Source organism: Dermochelys coriacea, chromosome 8 (assembly GCF_009764565.3).
Source record: "Dermochelys coriacea isolate rDerCor1 chromosome 8, rDerCor1.pri.v4, whole genome shotgun sequence".
Classification (NCBI taxonomy): Eukaryota; Metazoa; Chordata; order Testudines; family Dermochelyidae; genus Dermochelys; species Dermochelys coriacea.
In genome coordinates, this window is record NC_050075.1 from 106,236,290 (window position 1) to 106,252,231 (window position 15,942).

At 51.3% G+C, this 15,942-nt stretch overlaps 2 protein-coding genes across 2 annotated transcripts in view; one reads left to right on the forward strand and one right to left on the reverse strand.

Annotated features, from left to right (window-relative positions):
* The first annotated feature begins 182 nt into the window (after window positions 1-182).
* On the forward strand, window positions 183-12,278 carry BEST4 (bestrophin 4). Its single transcript, XM_038414967.2, has 10 exons — window positions 183-679; window positions 1,994-2,171; window positions 2,621-2,715; window positions 5,242-5,475; window positions 6,342-6,496; window positions 6,659-6,736; window positions 7,476-7,634; window positions 9,222-9,302; window positions 10,609-10,763; window positions 11,879-12,278. The coding sequence occupies exons 2-10, from the start codon at window positions 2,020-2,022 to the stop codon at window positions 12,276-12,278; spliced, it is 1,509 nt and encodes a 502-aa protein (XP_038270895.1). The 5' UTR covers window positions 183-679; window positions 1,994-2,019.
* A 3,561-nt stretch (window positions 12,279-15,839) lies between these two features.
* The window catches only part of LOC122455604 (anther-specific proline-rich protein APG-like), a 19,546-nt gene continuing 19,443 nt past the window's right edge, over window positions 15,840-15,942 (reverse strand). The window contains exon 3 of the mRNA XM_043491315.1: window positions 15,840-15,899. Coding sequence (XP_043347250.1) covers window positions 15,840-15,899 — 60 coding nt within the window. The remainder of the gene's footprint in view (window positions 15,900-15,942) is intronic.

Below are 15,942 nucleotides of genomic sequence, written 5' to 3' on the forward strand. Positions count from 1 at the left end.
TGACCTGCTCGGAATGCCTTGAGCCTGTGCTGTCCGCACACCACGGCCTGCCATACGCAAGCAAAACCAGGCGTTTTCCAGGCCTGGGTTCCCCGTGACCAGAGCCATCTGCCACGGTTTCTCTCCAGTGTGGGTGGAAGCTGCAAGCATTGCCTCTGAGTTAGGTACAGCTGGTCCTCCCTTCGCCATCCCACGGGGCAGCGCTTCATGTGTGGAAATTACCCAGCGGTCCCTGCTCCTGGCAGCACTGCCCGGCACTACTGGGGAGGTTGAGCAGGAATCCCGGGTTGCATCTGTGTATGGATCTCTCCTGAATCTCTGCTGCACTGGGAGTTAGCAGGCAATCCCCATTTGATGTCATGGCCATGTGCCATGTGCCAGGCAGGCCTGCGTGAGGACAGCAGGACGATCTGGGAGCGTTGCGAGTCAGAGTGCAGACTATATCTCACCAGAGGGGCTCAGTTAAATTCAAGACACCACTCGACAGTCAGAAGAGGCATGGCTGATGTGACCCTCCCTGCAAGTTCCCTGTTCTCTGCCTGGCGCTAACCCTCAATCCATCACCCTGAGGAATGTGGTTTATGAGCCATGGGGAGGTATTTAAAGGGAGAACGTAAAGGCTCTGTCGCTGCCTGAACGCTGGTGGGATAAAAAGGGACAGGCTGGACTCCTGGTGCAGGTAGGAGGCTCTCCCCGCCAGGGGAGCAGCAACTGGTGTGGGTAGGAGCGGGAGACCGTTCATTTGTGGGCGTCACCTTTGAAGGAGTTCTGGACTAGCAGTGTCTTGAAGGGGAGTGTGTGGGAGAATCAGCTGTTGCCACTGAACTGGTTCTTTGAACAGAAACAAATCGTGTGTATTCTCCAGGCGAGTGTCTGAGCTTCGGCACTGTTTCCCTTAAATGGTTTTCAAGGGGGACTCTGGGAAGCTGGGTGAGAAGGTGGAGGGGTCACCACCTTGTTTGGGCTGCATCCCCTTCTCTGGAAGCTGCTACACCATCCCAGGCAGGGGCTGACTTTTGCCCTGCCTGAAGAGCAGGTGTTCACCCAGCTACACCATACAGCCTGGGTATTCCCCAGACAGAGCCCCCCCAGAATAAGGGCTTCTATGCCCGCCAGCCTCCCTACAAAGCATTCGGTTCACACCGTGCCCTGCACCAGCAGTGGGTTTACATGTTAAGCTGGGAGAGTGTCACGTCAATAATGGGCCAAGCTGCAGCCTAGGGCTCTCTATTATAGCCATGTTAGATGGGATAGTGCAAATCCAGACCTGGGGTGAGTGGCTGTAACTCCACTGAGCTCAGCCCAGTTCTATCTGATCACACCTGGTCTGAATTGGAACCAATATGTATTAATAAAACTGACATTATGAAAGGAAGCATCTGCTCAGCTGGCACTGTCTGCTAGCAACGGGTGTATGCACTCGCCTGTGTATTGATCAACTGGTGCCATCTATTAACAGTTGTTGCTCTGGGTGTGTATGCTTGTGCACATGTATGGTTTCCCCACCAGCACCATGGTGGGTCATCACCAGGGATGGAACACAGGACCCTCAGCATGAGCCCCTACCGACTGAGCTAAAAGAATAACTATCACATGGTAGATGTAGTAGGTTCTTATCCTCTTATGTGGAACAACCACTAGAGAGCGACAAAGACATGCAAGCCTAGCATGGCTTACACATGCACCACCCACTGCATGAGATGTGTCAGGTGATGTGCGTCAAGTCGCAAGGCTGCCCCTTGGTGGCTGAAGGAGCCTGGGCTCGCAGTTGGCTGACAAGTGTGGCATCTGCGGCCATGGATTATTATGAGGCCTGCACTGGAAATGCGTGCTGGCCACTGGATCCCAGCCTGATGGCCCGAAGCAGACTCAGGCTCAGTCTGTGACCTCCAGCCATGGCACTTGAGACCACAGAGCTTCCTCAGACTTGCGGGCGGAGCTCCAGGGAGGCGGAGGGGAAATCTCACTCTAGCGCCGTCTCTCCCCGCTGCAGCCCGGAGAGGGCGGAGGCAGGCAGCCATGACAGTCTCCTACACACTGAAGGTGGCCAATGCCCAGTTCGGAGGCTTCTCCAAGCTGCTGTTCAGGTGGAAGGGGAGCATCTACAAACTGCTCTACAAGGAGTTCCTTGTCTTTGTCATGCTGTACACAATGCTGAGCATCACCTACCGGTGAGTATGTGGAACCCCCCACATGGGATGTTGACACTCCAGGGACAGAACCCAGGACCTATGGCATTCTGCTGATGGACAGTGCCTGCCATTAGAGTGTCCATCCATTTGACTGGAAAACAACAGGAAATGCTAGTCTCAGGGAAAACCTGCCACTGGAGAGATCCCGCAGGCCCCCATCAGTGAAAGATCCCCGGCTTGGCACGTGACAGCTGGAGTGGAAACTCCTTAAGAAATATACCACAGGGAGCCATCCATCACAGGCTGGGGGGTGGGGTCACTTGGGGAGGGAGAGAGCAGGGAGGAGTTGGTGTTCCTGTGAAGGGCCAGGGAGAGGAAGGGGAGTCTGAAGATGAGCACAGAATGGAGTTGGAGGTTCCAGGCAATAACGCACATTAAGCACCTGATTAAGGTTAAGCGCCTGATCCCGGCTCTTTGTGTCCCTGCAGGCGGCTGCTGACTGAAGAGCAGAAGCGTGTCTATGTGAAAGTGGCTCAATACTGCAACCGCTCCACGGACCTCATCCCCATGTCCTTTGTCCTGGGTAAAGTGCCCCCTACTTTGTTTTCCATCCTTAGTGGCCAGTTAAGGCTGGAGCGAATGGATCAGATGGGCCAGGGCATGAATCTTGGAAGGGATCCCTGATTCTTTGGCTCCAGGCCCCAGAAACACATGGGCAGTTAGCCCAGTTCCAATTCAGGTGACAACAGTTATTTTCACCGCAGGATCTCAAAGCACCTGACACAGGAGGGTTAGCAATATCATCCCCATTATATTACAGATGAGCAAACCGAGCCCCCAGCAGGTGAAAATGATTTGCCCGAAGTCACACAGCATATCAGAGGCAGACCCAGGGATAGAACTCAGGCATCCTAACTCCCACTTGACCACACTTCCTCCCAATATAGTCCATTCGGCCTCTCTATTCCCCCTGCAGAATTCTCCTTCCCTCTGCTAAGCTGTTATGTAGCACTGCTGTTCTGCCCCAGAGGTGGCTGCATTTCAGCAACCCCTGTGGATAAGTGCAGCACATTTAGGATCCTCTGGGGAAGAGAAGTCCTGCAAAAACATGAGAGACTGTTGTATGTGTGAGCAGAGGGCACGGATAGAAGGGAGGGGTGGGAGGGGACACCAAGTGTGAGTGGGGAGGCATGGAAAACGGAGCGAGGGGTTAATGATTAGACATTTACCAGATAAAACAAGCCCTCACCCAGCCAAAGCTTCCCATGCTGGGAGATGTTTGTGGGAATGCAGTGGCGACCATGAACACCTCTCCCCACCCTGCTGTGCCTTGGGAACGGGGTTATCTCTGACTGGTGCATTATTTAGTGGCACCCTGCCCCTCCCATGTGCCAGAGAAATGAGGAACTTCTTTGCTCCTTTCTGAGAGGTGACTCCTGCAGTAGCTAACCTGCTGAGCTCAGGTGGCTGCCTGCCCATAGGCTGCCCCCCGGTTCCCAGGCCTGATATTCACAAGAGCTAAAAATTCACCCTGTGCAGAGAGCTGGCTGGCACAAGGCGTGGGCTCCACTGAACAGGGTGAATTTCACCCTGTCTGAGCATCCCTGAAAGGCTTCAGCTGATGGATCTACCAGCTATTCCCTCAGGGATTCTGGTCTTTTCACTGCTCTTTACAAAATCTCTAATGAATTCAGCTAGAGTCTGGCTAAATGCTGGAGCCGTTCATTCAAGCCCAGCTGTAGGTTATTCGATGGCAGTCCTGATCCTTCCGCTATTGCCAGGGGAAATGAGTCAAAGGAAAAGCACAATGTCCCTCTAAACAGCTCAGCTACTCTTTATCTCTCCTGCCACAGAGAAATCCATCTCCCACAGAAACCAGACAAACATAGTGACCAGGTGTCTTCCCACTTCTGTCTCTTTTCTAGCTACAAACCGCTTGGAGACCACTTCTGGTTACACACTTTGTGCAAGTTATTTACAGCGTTCTCCCCACCGACCTTACAAACTTGTGCAGCTCTGTGCTTTCAGCTGCATGCAATCCTTAGCGCCCACAGCCACGGAGGGGGAGACAGAAGGTTTCTGAGAGGCGGCGGGCTCTGTCTCTGAGAGTGGGTAGGTGGGTGGGTCAGTCCTGTCGCTTTTCTCTGCTCTAGTCTACCCCCTGCTCTTCCTTCCTGTGCCTTTTCTACTTTCTGGGCTCATGGGTTAATTAGCCTTGTCGTGATCTCCTGCCCAACCCCAGTTAGGCCCAGCTTTGCTCCTCAGGTTTCCTCCAGAGCAATGCAATTGGTGGCCAGTGATCAGAGTGCTGGTACAGTTGTCACAGGCGGAAATGGCAGGTCTCCTACCTGCCGAGGGGAAAATCTGTCTCTTCTTTATGGTGTGTAGACAGGGTGGAAAGCGTTCGTTGCCCTGCCCCCAAAACACCAGTGTTGTTTCTGCGTTGGGGATATGAGCTATGGGAGGTCTGCTTTGCCCTGGCTTTGGTGTGGAACTTTTGGTTCTTACATGAAGGGTGGGAATAGTGATTCTTTAACCAAGAGAGTTTTTGCCCCGCTCTTGCTCAGGCTTGGCTTAGATTTGGATTCAAAGGGCTGATGTTAACAGGCAGGCTAACACCTTCCAACTAATGCATTAGAGAAGTCTTCTAGTGTGTAGGGCTCATACATGCTGAATGGATCACGTTAAAGCTAGTGGAAGAGGGTAGGTTTTCACTCAACCATTTTAGTGGATGTTGAAGGCAATGGGCCAGATTTTCAAAGGGATTTAGAGAGGGAGCAATTGGGATTTTCAGAAACATCTGTCAGTCTCTCTAGGTGCCTAGATCCCTTTGGAAATGGGGCCCCATAAGCCTTGTCTGCACTTGTCTTTTAAAGCACGTCCATTAGCACGTGAGCTCCCACATGCTCACATCCCATCTAGACAAGGCAACCCAGCCACGGCCCACACTGCAGCTCTGCTGGCCCCCTCACTCAGCCCAGCCCGCAAGTCACCAGACACCGTCCCTAGTTAATGACCCCGCTTGTTCCTGCCTCTCTCCTTGCTGGGTCTCCGATGCTCAGCCTCCCCGGCTAGTAACCGTGCCCCTTTGGGCTATCTCCTTGGGCAGGTTTTTATGTCACGCTGATCGTGAACCGGTGGTGGGCCCAGTACACCAGCATCCCACTGCCTGACCAACTGATGTGCGTCATCTCCAGCACCGTCCATGGTAAGGATGAAAAGGGGAGGATCCTGCGGCGCTCACTCATCCGTTACGCCAACTTGTCCTCCGTGCTCATCCTGCGCTCTGTCAGCACCAGGGTGCTCAAGAGGTTTCCAACCATGGACCATTTGGTAGATGCAGGTGAGCTCATCTCAGGGCTGGGGCAGAGCGCTGATGCGTTGTTTAGTTTCCAGGCTACGGCCAGCAGCTCTCTGCCTAAGGAGCAGCAAGGGCTAGAATTAAGGTTCAGTGTCCAGGGAAAGCCTAGCTTGGCAGGGTGTGTTTTCTTGCACAGATGATTTCCTGTCCCCCTTCCATCCCGAGGGACCCACTTCCCCCATGCCTTGCTCAGTGGCAGCCTTGGAGACTCTTCTTCCCTCCACTGAATGTAGACTCTAGGGGTGGGAGCCTTCCTCTGGAATCTGTGACCCTGGAGCGTCTCCCTTCTGGGCAACCAGGAGGCCAGGTTAGCAGTGAAACCACATCGAGTTTATCACCAGTTACTGAGGCAGAGGGATGGAACTGGTTCCAGGGGCTCCCATGGCTGGCTAAGTCACAGAAAGGGGTCTGGACAGCTCGGGGCGGGGGGGAGGAGGCAGAGCTCAGATCCAGCCCAAGTCGGTAGTCACTGGCAGTTGCTATCAGCTGGTGGCTGCCTGGTCTGTGTGAAATGAGCTTTGGTCTCAATCCGGTTCCTAAGACAGGGTTGCCCATCACAAAACCCACTTCACCCAACCAACTCCCTTTCTAGAAGCATCAGCAGAGAGATCAAGGACTGAGCGGGTCATGGAGACTTATCTCCCTGCCCCGGGAGAGGGCACCCTCCATCTCAAGATGGGGCACATTGATGGGGCAGCATGTGGGGAGCTTGCCCTGCTGCTGCCCGCACCATATCTGTTCTGAGGATTGAGGGCTGCTGCAGCCAGGCCAGACAATCTGGTCCCTTTCACCAGTGCTGGATTCATGGACCCTGAATATCTGCCCTCCTGCTGTCTTCCACACTACAGGCTTCATGACACAGGAAGAGCGCAAGAAGTTTGAGAGCCTCCACTCGGACTTTAACAAGTACTGGATCCCCTGCGTGTGGTTTACCAACCTGGCTGCCCAGGCGAGGCGAGATGGGCGGGTCAGGGATGACGTGGCCCTCCGCTTACTCATAGATGTAAGTTTGCAGGGACTGGAAGGTCAAGGGATGGGGCTGTGTGTGAATCAGGGGACTTGTTGCTGGGATCTGGGGAGGAGGGGTGTCAGCTGCTGGTGGGGGGAGCCTGTCCAAGGCTGCTGTCACCCAGATGATAACCCCCACTTTCCCCTCTCTGCGTAGGAACTGAATCTGTACCGTGCCAAATGCAGCATGCTGTTCCATTACGACTGGATCAGCATCCCACTGGTGTACACACAGGTCAGTGAGTGCCCGGCCTTCAGCTCACCCTCCATTTCCAACCCTCCAATGGGATCAGGAGATGGGAACCACATGGAACCACATGGCCCGTGGAAACTGAACCCTCCATCCCAATCACAGAAAGAGAATCAAAGTGACAGCTCCTTTCCCTAACACCCTTCATATGTAAGCCACTTCAGGCTACTTCTACAGGGTAGAGATTACCTTCTACATATAGCATCTTCAGAGAGTTTATGGGGCCCTGGGGGCTGACCCATGGTACAGTAGATCCATGTCTTCCTAGACACAACTTGAATTTCTCTATTGCTTTTCATCCCAAAGCATTTGGCGCTTCACCAACTACACTGCATCCACCTCTGGGGTGGGGTGCAGCAGCTGTTTAACAGCACACAGCAACATTGGACAAGGAGGGGTTCAAACAGAGAGGGGAAAAGGATCCCATTTCCTAATGAAACTGTAGGAAAGGTGTAAAGTGGCAGCATGGAATCACCCCGAGTTGGAATTTGACCAGGATACCAATTTATACAGCACGGCTACTCTTGTGAGATGTGCCCCAGACTCTTCAATGCTCACCAGTGCCGGGATCTCAGTGTTACTCTCATCTATCTCCATCCGTCAAACTGTATCTAGTCTCATTTTTCAAAGCAGCGGTTCCCCCTTTAGGATTTTCCACTTGTGTTCGGACTAGCCAGTGGCTCCTCCCTACCCTGCTATGGCTAACAGAGTGTCTCTGCTGCAGGTAGTCACCATCGCTGTCTATTCCTTCTTCGCCTTCTGTGTGATTGGGCGGCAGTTTCTGGAGCCCCTGGACCCAGAGCAGGATCAGGACCGGGATCTGGATCTGTACGTCCCTCTGACCACCCTCCTGCAGTTCTTCTTCTATGCCGGCTGGCTGAAGGTGAGTGCGGTCCTGGCGCAGGACCCTGTCGGGCACCCGCTTGGTGGGAGATCCGACCTTGGCCCCGGTTGTCAGAACGTGACGTAGGGTCCTGGGGGATGTCAGGGGAATTGATGAGGAGTCTTTCACCTCTAGGTCACTGTGACACTCCCCAGGGGCACCTACTGCCTGCCCTTAGCATGAAGCAGCTTTGTCTGTCTCTACTGTGGTTCAGCTCCCTGAAACCAACAGCCTCTGGCCCCGCAAGCCCATACTTCTGGGTCTCTGCAGACTCGCCCTTTCTGTGCTAGTGCTAGGTGTACACAAAGCAACCCCCAAGTCCTCACGGCGCTCCGTGAAGTGTGCAGCGCCTGCCCCTGGATGCTCCTAGGCACCAGGTTCGCTGTCCCAGAAAGAGAACAGTGCGCACGTCACCTTGGTGAATCCAGCCGAGGAGCTTCACTTGACACCACAGTGCTACGAGTTATTTCTAATACAAATACGTTTATTGACCAAGAGCCGAGGCCCAAAGAGCCAAATGAGTCGTGTGCAAGAATATTAGCAGCAGAATGGTCACACGGACAACAGCAGGATAACAGGCTTAGCAGAGTCAAAACTTAATTTTAATGGCTCAAATCCTTGTCTAAAACTAGTTTCTCTTCTACAGCAATATTTCCCAGAGTGACCAGGTCAGATTTTCAGTATATAGACATAATGATTAAAATTGCATCAGTATATGCATTTCACAACTATATGAATGACCAGCATGATCCTGGCTTTCATTGGAGACCTTCTGAGGCCCCATCGTTTAGGGATAAATCTTATGAAAGCAATTTGTTGTGTGCAGCGAGTTTTTCAGGCCTGTTAAGAGTTGCTGACACAGAGCTGTGAACCCTTGGCCAATTAGCACCAATGGGCTTGTGTCTCACAGTCACTGGTGTGGATGTATCCCAGATGAGTGAGTCTTTCCCATCGGATGGACTCATTGAGAGATGATTTGGGATCTTGGTCCAATACCTAGTGGGACAAGTGTCCCGCTCAAAAATTAATTCTCTCTGACTGGCCCCCTCTTGTGGACCCTTTTAGCAATGACAAAATGGGCCACTGGGACTGACCTCCACTCTCTTCCCTAGAAGGGGTCTCTCCAGCTCAGGGCAGATGTGCCTCAGCATCAGGGAAGATTACAGCACCGCTTCCCATCTGTACCTCTTCTGCGGGCAAGCAGAGGCCTCCAGGGCTGCAAATCCCCGCTTAAGAGGCTCCTTTTCGGTAAAGCCTTTAAATGAAAATCCACCACCTAAATGAGAGAAGAGAAAAGATTAGAAAGCAAGTGCACATGGCTCCGAGACTGGCCCTTCAGCTGGGCTTGCACTGTGTGCATTCAAATGCATAGTCCACATCATCATCCACATTTGTACTACCATCTCCTTGGGAAAGGGACCGGGTATGTACACACTACACAGTCCCTAATGCGCCAGTGGTACTCAGCTAAGAACTAGTCATCATAGTAACAGCTGTCAGTGCAGCGTGTTTCACAAGCATCAAAGAACCCTGAGCCTGGTGTCTGAGTGCGTGTATCTCATGGGGTGTTCTGCCTTCATTCTCCAGGTAGCAGAACAGATCATTAACCCATTTGGAGAGGACGACGATGACTTTGAAACTAACAAGCTGATCGACAGGAACTTGCAGGTGCGTCCCATCCCTCCAAAGAGCATATGGTGTAGAGACAGGTGTGCTGATAGCACATCTTCAGTGCCTCGGGGGCTGTTCCATCAGATTGGAATAATCAGGGCTGCGCAGAGATGCTACAGGCCAGGATTAGAGGCAGGACAGGGAGCCTTTCGCCTCCAAGTCAGATTCAAATCCAGCCCTTGTATAGGCGTTCCTAGAGCCAGTGAACTGGGGCGCTCAGTAGGCAGATGTCCACATCACAAAACTGACCATCACAAGTGATCCTCATTGGCATTGCAGCGGAGAAGACGCAGAATGAATGGGCTGTATCAGAACTTCAACTTCGAGGTCTCTCTAGAACAGGGGTGAAGCTCAGCCCCAGGGGATGGTGCCCGTGTGACAGGGAGAAGCTAGCACTACTAACGATGGGTGGCAGACATCAGCCTCTGGGATTAATTAGACTGGCACTATGCACCAGCCATAAAAAATCCACGGGAGAAATGGAAACAAATAAAGGAGAAAAGCTAGGGCAGTGTGAAGCTGGAGGATTGTTCCATCACAGAATGCTTCTCCCCGGTGCCCAGTTCTGCACCTACTGCATTTGGCTGGAGAGGGTACAGGATGAGACCTGTACAAATGCAGCCTCCAGGTCTGACTCTCCCTCGGACAACATCCTCGCTGGAGTGAGGGGGAGTTTTGCCTTCAATGCATGAAACGTGTGTCAGGGTCACCTTCATGGCTGCCTTCACTCATAACACCCCCGTGTGGGCACTGCTAACAGACTTAGACAATAGTCCCAAAGGACATGTAAAATGGGAGGTCTCTGCCCCTCCTGAGCTCCCCTTCCGCCTGCTCTCTGAGTGCTGACCTCCCTCCACCCTCCCTGCACCCCTGGCTTCCTCCTGGGATACCCAACTTCTTCCTGAGCTGCTGATCCTCAGGGCTCCCTCCCTGGAGTCTCCCCCAGGCCAGATCCTTCTTCCCTATCTCTCTCCGGGCCATCTGCCTAAAGTTTGGCCCACTCCCAGACCTGCCTCAGCAGCCTTTTTCCCTCCTGCTACCCTCTTCCCTCAGGGCCAGTCACAGAGGACCATCCCCCTCCTATAGCTCTTCTTCCCTGCTGAGCTCCCCCAGCCCTTTCTGGAAATCAGCCCTGCAGCCTCAGCTGGCTCTGATAACTGAATTGAAACACCTGATGCCAGAGCATCAGATCAGCTGATCCCCCACAGGCAGGACTGAGCCCCACTCTCCTTAAAGACCCAACCAGCCTGGGGCATGCTCTGTTCCTCCTTTTGAAGCTGAGCCTGCCCTCTGCCGCCCTTAGGTGTCACTGCTCTCCGTGGATGACATGTACCAGAACCTGCCTCTAACAGGGAAAGACAAATACTGGAATGAATCCACAGCTCAGCCGCCTTACACCATCGCCACGGCTGCAGAGACCTTGAAGCCCTCCTTCCTGGGCTCCACCTTTGATATGCGGTAAGATCAGCGGGATCATTCAGAACAAGAACAGCAGCTTTCCTGAAGCAGCAGCTACGGCCAAGAGCCTCTGGGATTGCTCCAAAGGGCAGTTTGGACCTGAAACGCCACTCTAAAAAGGGTGGCACGGGCTCCACTTTCTTGCCTCTCAGTCATGCCAGATCAGATTTACTCAGTTTACAAGTAGGAAGGTAATTTTTCTAATAACTGCCTGTGTCACAAACTGGTCCTGGAATCTAAGAGGCAAGCTGCAGGGTGGGGAGTTCTAGCTTGTGCCTCATCCATTTATAAAGATCTGCAGGTCAAATTCTGCCCTTAGTTACCCCTAAGTGAACCCTGTTGTCTTGAGGGGTAATTGAGGGCAGAACATGAAGACAATTGGATGCACTAAGGTAAGTGAGGGAAGACTCTGGCCTGAATAATCTGAATTACTTACTAAGATGCATGAACTGGGAAGAACCCAGCCTGCAATGAGATTACAGGGCTGGCAGTCAGGGAAAAACATCTCTTACTTTACCAAGCAAATTTGGTGCAGAATCATATGGCTTTGCACTTGGAGCTTGTGTCACTCTTGATGATGCACAAGCCAGAGGAGACTCCAGCTCCCTTGGCGTTGAGCTAACAGGAGTAAAAACCATCTTTTAGGCAGCAGCTCTGGCTCCAGGTTGTACAGAAGCAGCTCTGTGAAGGAAACGGGGCTATTTTGAGTAACAATTTTTCTTACACTAACCCCATTAAATTGTGTTTGGGAACTTGGTTTGTGAGGCGAGTGGCCCACAGCAGCCCTCACTCCAGTTGCCAAACCCAAGCTCAGATAATAAAGCCAGGGACGCTGATGCACTGGCCACATTTTAGTCAGGGACGCGTCCTTTCACCCCCTTGCTGAGGCAAAGCTCCCAGGAGCGTCCAGGGCAGCTTGGCTGAAGGTCTGTGCTGGGTGGGGCCTTGTATCCCAGGAGCCTGTCCCATGCACGTTGCGTGCTTTAGCCAGCAGCTTGTCCCCAGAGCGCACTCTGATGCCGATCTGAAGCCTTTCAGATCAACAGGAACCTTTCCCCGGCCTTCCAGCAGCTATGACTCAGAGCCTGTGCCCTAATCCCACACTCCTTCCCCAGGATGAGTGACGACCCAGAGCAGAGCCAGCCAGTGGAGGCCTCACCCAGCCTGCCCCGCATGCACACGCCCTTGCTCAACCGCTTCCTGACCACAGCCGCCTCCCCCGCTGTCAGCCTGAAGAATTTTGGGAGGAGCAACCGGGCCCACCACCTTTTGCGCCTGAGGGGCGAGGGCGGCTTCCCCTCTCCCAACCCCCGCCACAGCGAGGACCCCGAATCAGTGGGCCGCATCGAGGAAGAAGAGACGGAAGATGAGGCCAGCGAGCCCCCCACACCTGGCACCCGCCTCAAGGTACCCAGCCAGCTGGAAGCCTCACAGGGGCCGCAGAGGGAGAACCCCCAGATCCAAGTGAGGCAGCCCTCTGACGAGAGCATCAACATTGACCAGTCAGCTGCCTAGAGGCAGCGAGCTCAGTGTGCCTTGTCACTCCACTCTCGGTGCGAGCTGTGCCCCCGGTGTCTGCCCTCTAGGCCTGGAAGCTCGTGTGACAGCGCCACCAGCTAAGGGCCTGATCCAAAACCCATTGAAATGAAGGGAAAGACTCCCCCTGGTTCAGTGGGCATTGGAGCATGCCCGTAGGGCCGGAAGCCAGACTGTAGTGATCAGCTCAAATGCTGCAAAGGGTTCAATGAAGATCATGCTCTACAGAAAGCCCCGTCACCATTTCCCCCATCACACCCCTCCGGTTGCCATGGCTCAACTGTTGGATTCAGTGGGTGACAAAGAACCAAACTAAGGGACACAGGAGAAATATTCATACAGGAAACTTAAAATGCTGCGAGACGCCTCCTGTGAGGGTAAATAAACCTCTCCCTAGCCTCAGCTGTGTGATTCTTTATTGCTGATGTCAATCGTTTTCAACACAAATGCAGGGACATCTAATGTGTGTGGAACATGGGGAGTGACGGGGCTAAAATAAGACATGCCAGAGGGATTCTCGTCTGAATTATTCAGTCTTTCAGCTGGAGCCGTCGTTTGACTGAGACAGACCCGTATTGTGCCTCCCTCACACCTGCCTAGGCAGTTGTTAGGTCAGAGAGGTTACGGCCAGAAGGGACGACTATCTAGCATGAGCACCCACACACTAACCTAACGACCAAAATATTACAGCCCACAGATCGTCTTGCATTGTATTTTTAGAAAAACTTTTTAAACTGCTTTAAGCGATTTGATGCTTTTGTAAGGGGATGTCGTAGTGAGCAGAACAAGTTCCATGAAAATAACACAGCGATTACGGATGAGAAATCAAGCGTTCAAAGTTTGGAAATGCAAAGTTCAGGATGAAAACTCCCCCCCAGCTTAAAATGAGCTATTTTTATAGCATCACAAATGCAATTAATACAGTATGGAATACCCACCCCCACAACCACTACACAGGTGATATGGCATAGTCTTCAAATTTTGTAAAGTCTCAATGAAATCTACAAAAACAAGCCAAGTTTGAAGAAAACTGGTTCATTCGTTTACAAGCTATGAACATTTAAAGGTAACAAGGTAAAATACTTCCATTTGGTTTGTAATTGTTTAGAGCATTTCAGGGCCATTGTCTCTTTTCCCAGGCTTTGTGTAAATGTATAGGGCTACTTCAAGGCTTCATTATTAATAAACTAGCATCCCCTACAGTTTGCAACAGGGTACACGCATTGTGTGACTTTTGGAAACTGCATAGGTAGTGTGTCCCTACAGGCTGCTGTTGCAATAGCAACGCCAGCCTGGTCTCATTCCAAATTTCCAAGCCCCAGCCACTTTGGGGACATGTTTAATAATTTTATTAAGATGATGTTAAAATAAAAAAAAAATGGTACAGAGTTAGAGCGTAGAAATTTCTGGTTATCGGGGAATAACATACAGATTATCAAGGGGTGTGAAGTTTGGTTTAGGATCAGGTGGCGTAAGGAATACATAAAGTGCAATATCCCCGATTGGGGGTAAAAGGCTAACGGGTCAAAGTACAGACAGTGAGATATGAGGGGATGTTGTTCATATAATGGCTATAAAACCATCCCACATGTTGGATCTGAGATGGACTGTCTCTCCTGTACACCCTCCCAGCTTAGTAAATGAAGAGACCAGTTAATCTAGTGCCAACTTCACATTAATTCAGAGATTGCAAGGCCAGAAGGGACCATTGTGATCCTCTAGCACAGCAGTTCTCGAACTGTGGGTCAGGACCCCAAAGTAGGTTGCAACCATGGGGTCAAAAGGTCTGCCATTAGACTTGCTGGGACCCAGGGCTGAAGCCAAAGCTCAAGCCTCACTGCCTGGGACCAAAGCCCAAGGGCTTCAGCCCTGGGTGACATGGCTTGGGTTTTGGCCCGAGGGCAGTGGGGTCAGGCTTCGGTCTCCGCTCCAGGGGTTGTGTAGTCATTTTTGTTGTCAGAAGGGGGTCACAATGCAGTGAAGTTTGAGAACCCCTGATCTAGTCTGACCTCCTGTATAACAGGGCAGAGAACTGCCCCCAAAATAATTCATCTACCAAACCTTTTAGAGAAACATCCAGCAGTGATGGGGAATCTACCACAACTCTTGCTAAATTGTTCCAATGGTTTATTACTGTCACCATCAACTATGTACACCGTATTTCCAGTCTGAATTTGTCTAGCTTCAGCTTCCAGCCATTGGACCATGATAGACCTTTCTCTGCTAGATTGAAAAGCCCATTAATATTTGTCCCCATGGAGACAGGCTGTAATCAAGTCACTGCTTAACCTTCTCTGTTAGGCTAAATAGATTGAACTCTTTGGGTCTATCGCTAGAAGGCAGGCCTTCTAACCCTTTAAACATTCCCATGTCTCTTCTCTGAGCACTCTCCAATCTATCAGCGTCATTCTTGAATTGTGGGCACCTGAACTGGACACAGGATTCCCACAAAGATTGCACCAGTGCCAAATAGAGAGAAAATAACAAACCTCTGCTCCTATTCAAGATTCCCATTTATACGTTTCAGGATCACATTAGCTCTTTTGGCCACAGCATCACAGCGGGAGTTCATGATCAGCTGATTATCCACAACTGCCAAATAGATAAGGAGTACTTGTGTCACCTTAGAAACTAACAAATTTATTTGAGCATAAGCTATCTTGAGCTACAGCTCACTTCATCAGATGCATCTCTAAGGTGCCACAAGTACTCCTTTTCTTTTTTCAAATACAGACTAACACGGTTGCTACTCTGAAAACTGTCAAATAGTTCCCAGAGCGACTTCTTCCTAGCAGTCCCCCTCATTGTCTGTATGGTTGACAATCAAATGAGCTGTATGTGAGTGGAGCCTTCTCCAGCATGTTTCAGACAGGGAAATAAGCAGAGGAATGAAATGAATTGCTGTGGGAGTATTATGGCCACATGGATTATGCATAATCCCAGTCAGCAAGAGACCTGCATTCTATTTCCTACTTCGCTACTGAATTACTGTAATCTTAAAACAAATATCTGCCTCAGTTTCCCCATCTGTGCAACAGGGAATATCCTATGAATGTTCGGACCCACTTGCACTTGTATAGAAAAGAGATGAGGTACTGGCAATGACATTTTTCCAGGATGCCTTTTATTACCATAAGACCACTTCTGGCATTCCTTTGGTGGAGGGCAGGGGATTCATGCAATATAGTGAAGAATGCTTGTGTAAACTGTATAGCAAACGTCAGGCCAAATTCAGGTCTGGTGTAGGCAGGCACATGTCCCACTAATTTCACAGGAGAGGTACCTAGTTACCTCAATAGTAAATCTGATCCTCCATTACCTGCCAAGTCTCAGACAACTGCAGCTAAGGGAAACATGGCAGAACATGCTGTGGTACTAGAGTTTTGACACACCAAAGCCATCTGCACCTCTTATTCTCTCACATAGCAGACAGTGGCAGGCTGGACACGGAGGACATCGACTGGGGGTTAGGTGAGGAACAGCCACTTCTTTTGCGCATGCTCTAAAGCCAGAACCCCTTTTCTTTCCACATGGCAGGATTTAGTTCTTGGGCACCTGAAAAGACTCTAGAGAAATACGTTGTATAATCACCATTTTATACTGCAGTGAAAAGCAAGGTCTTAAGCACATACACAAATGTTTT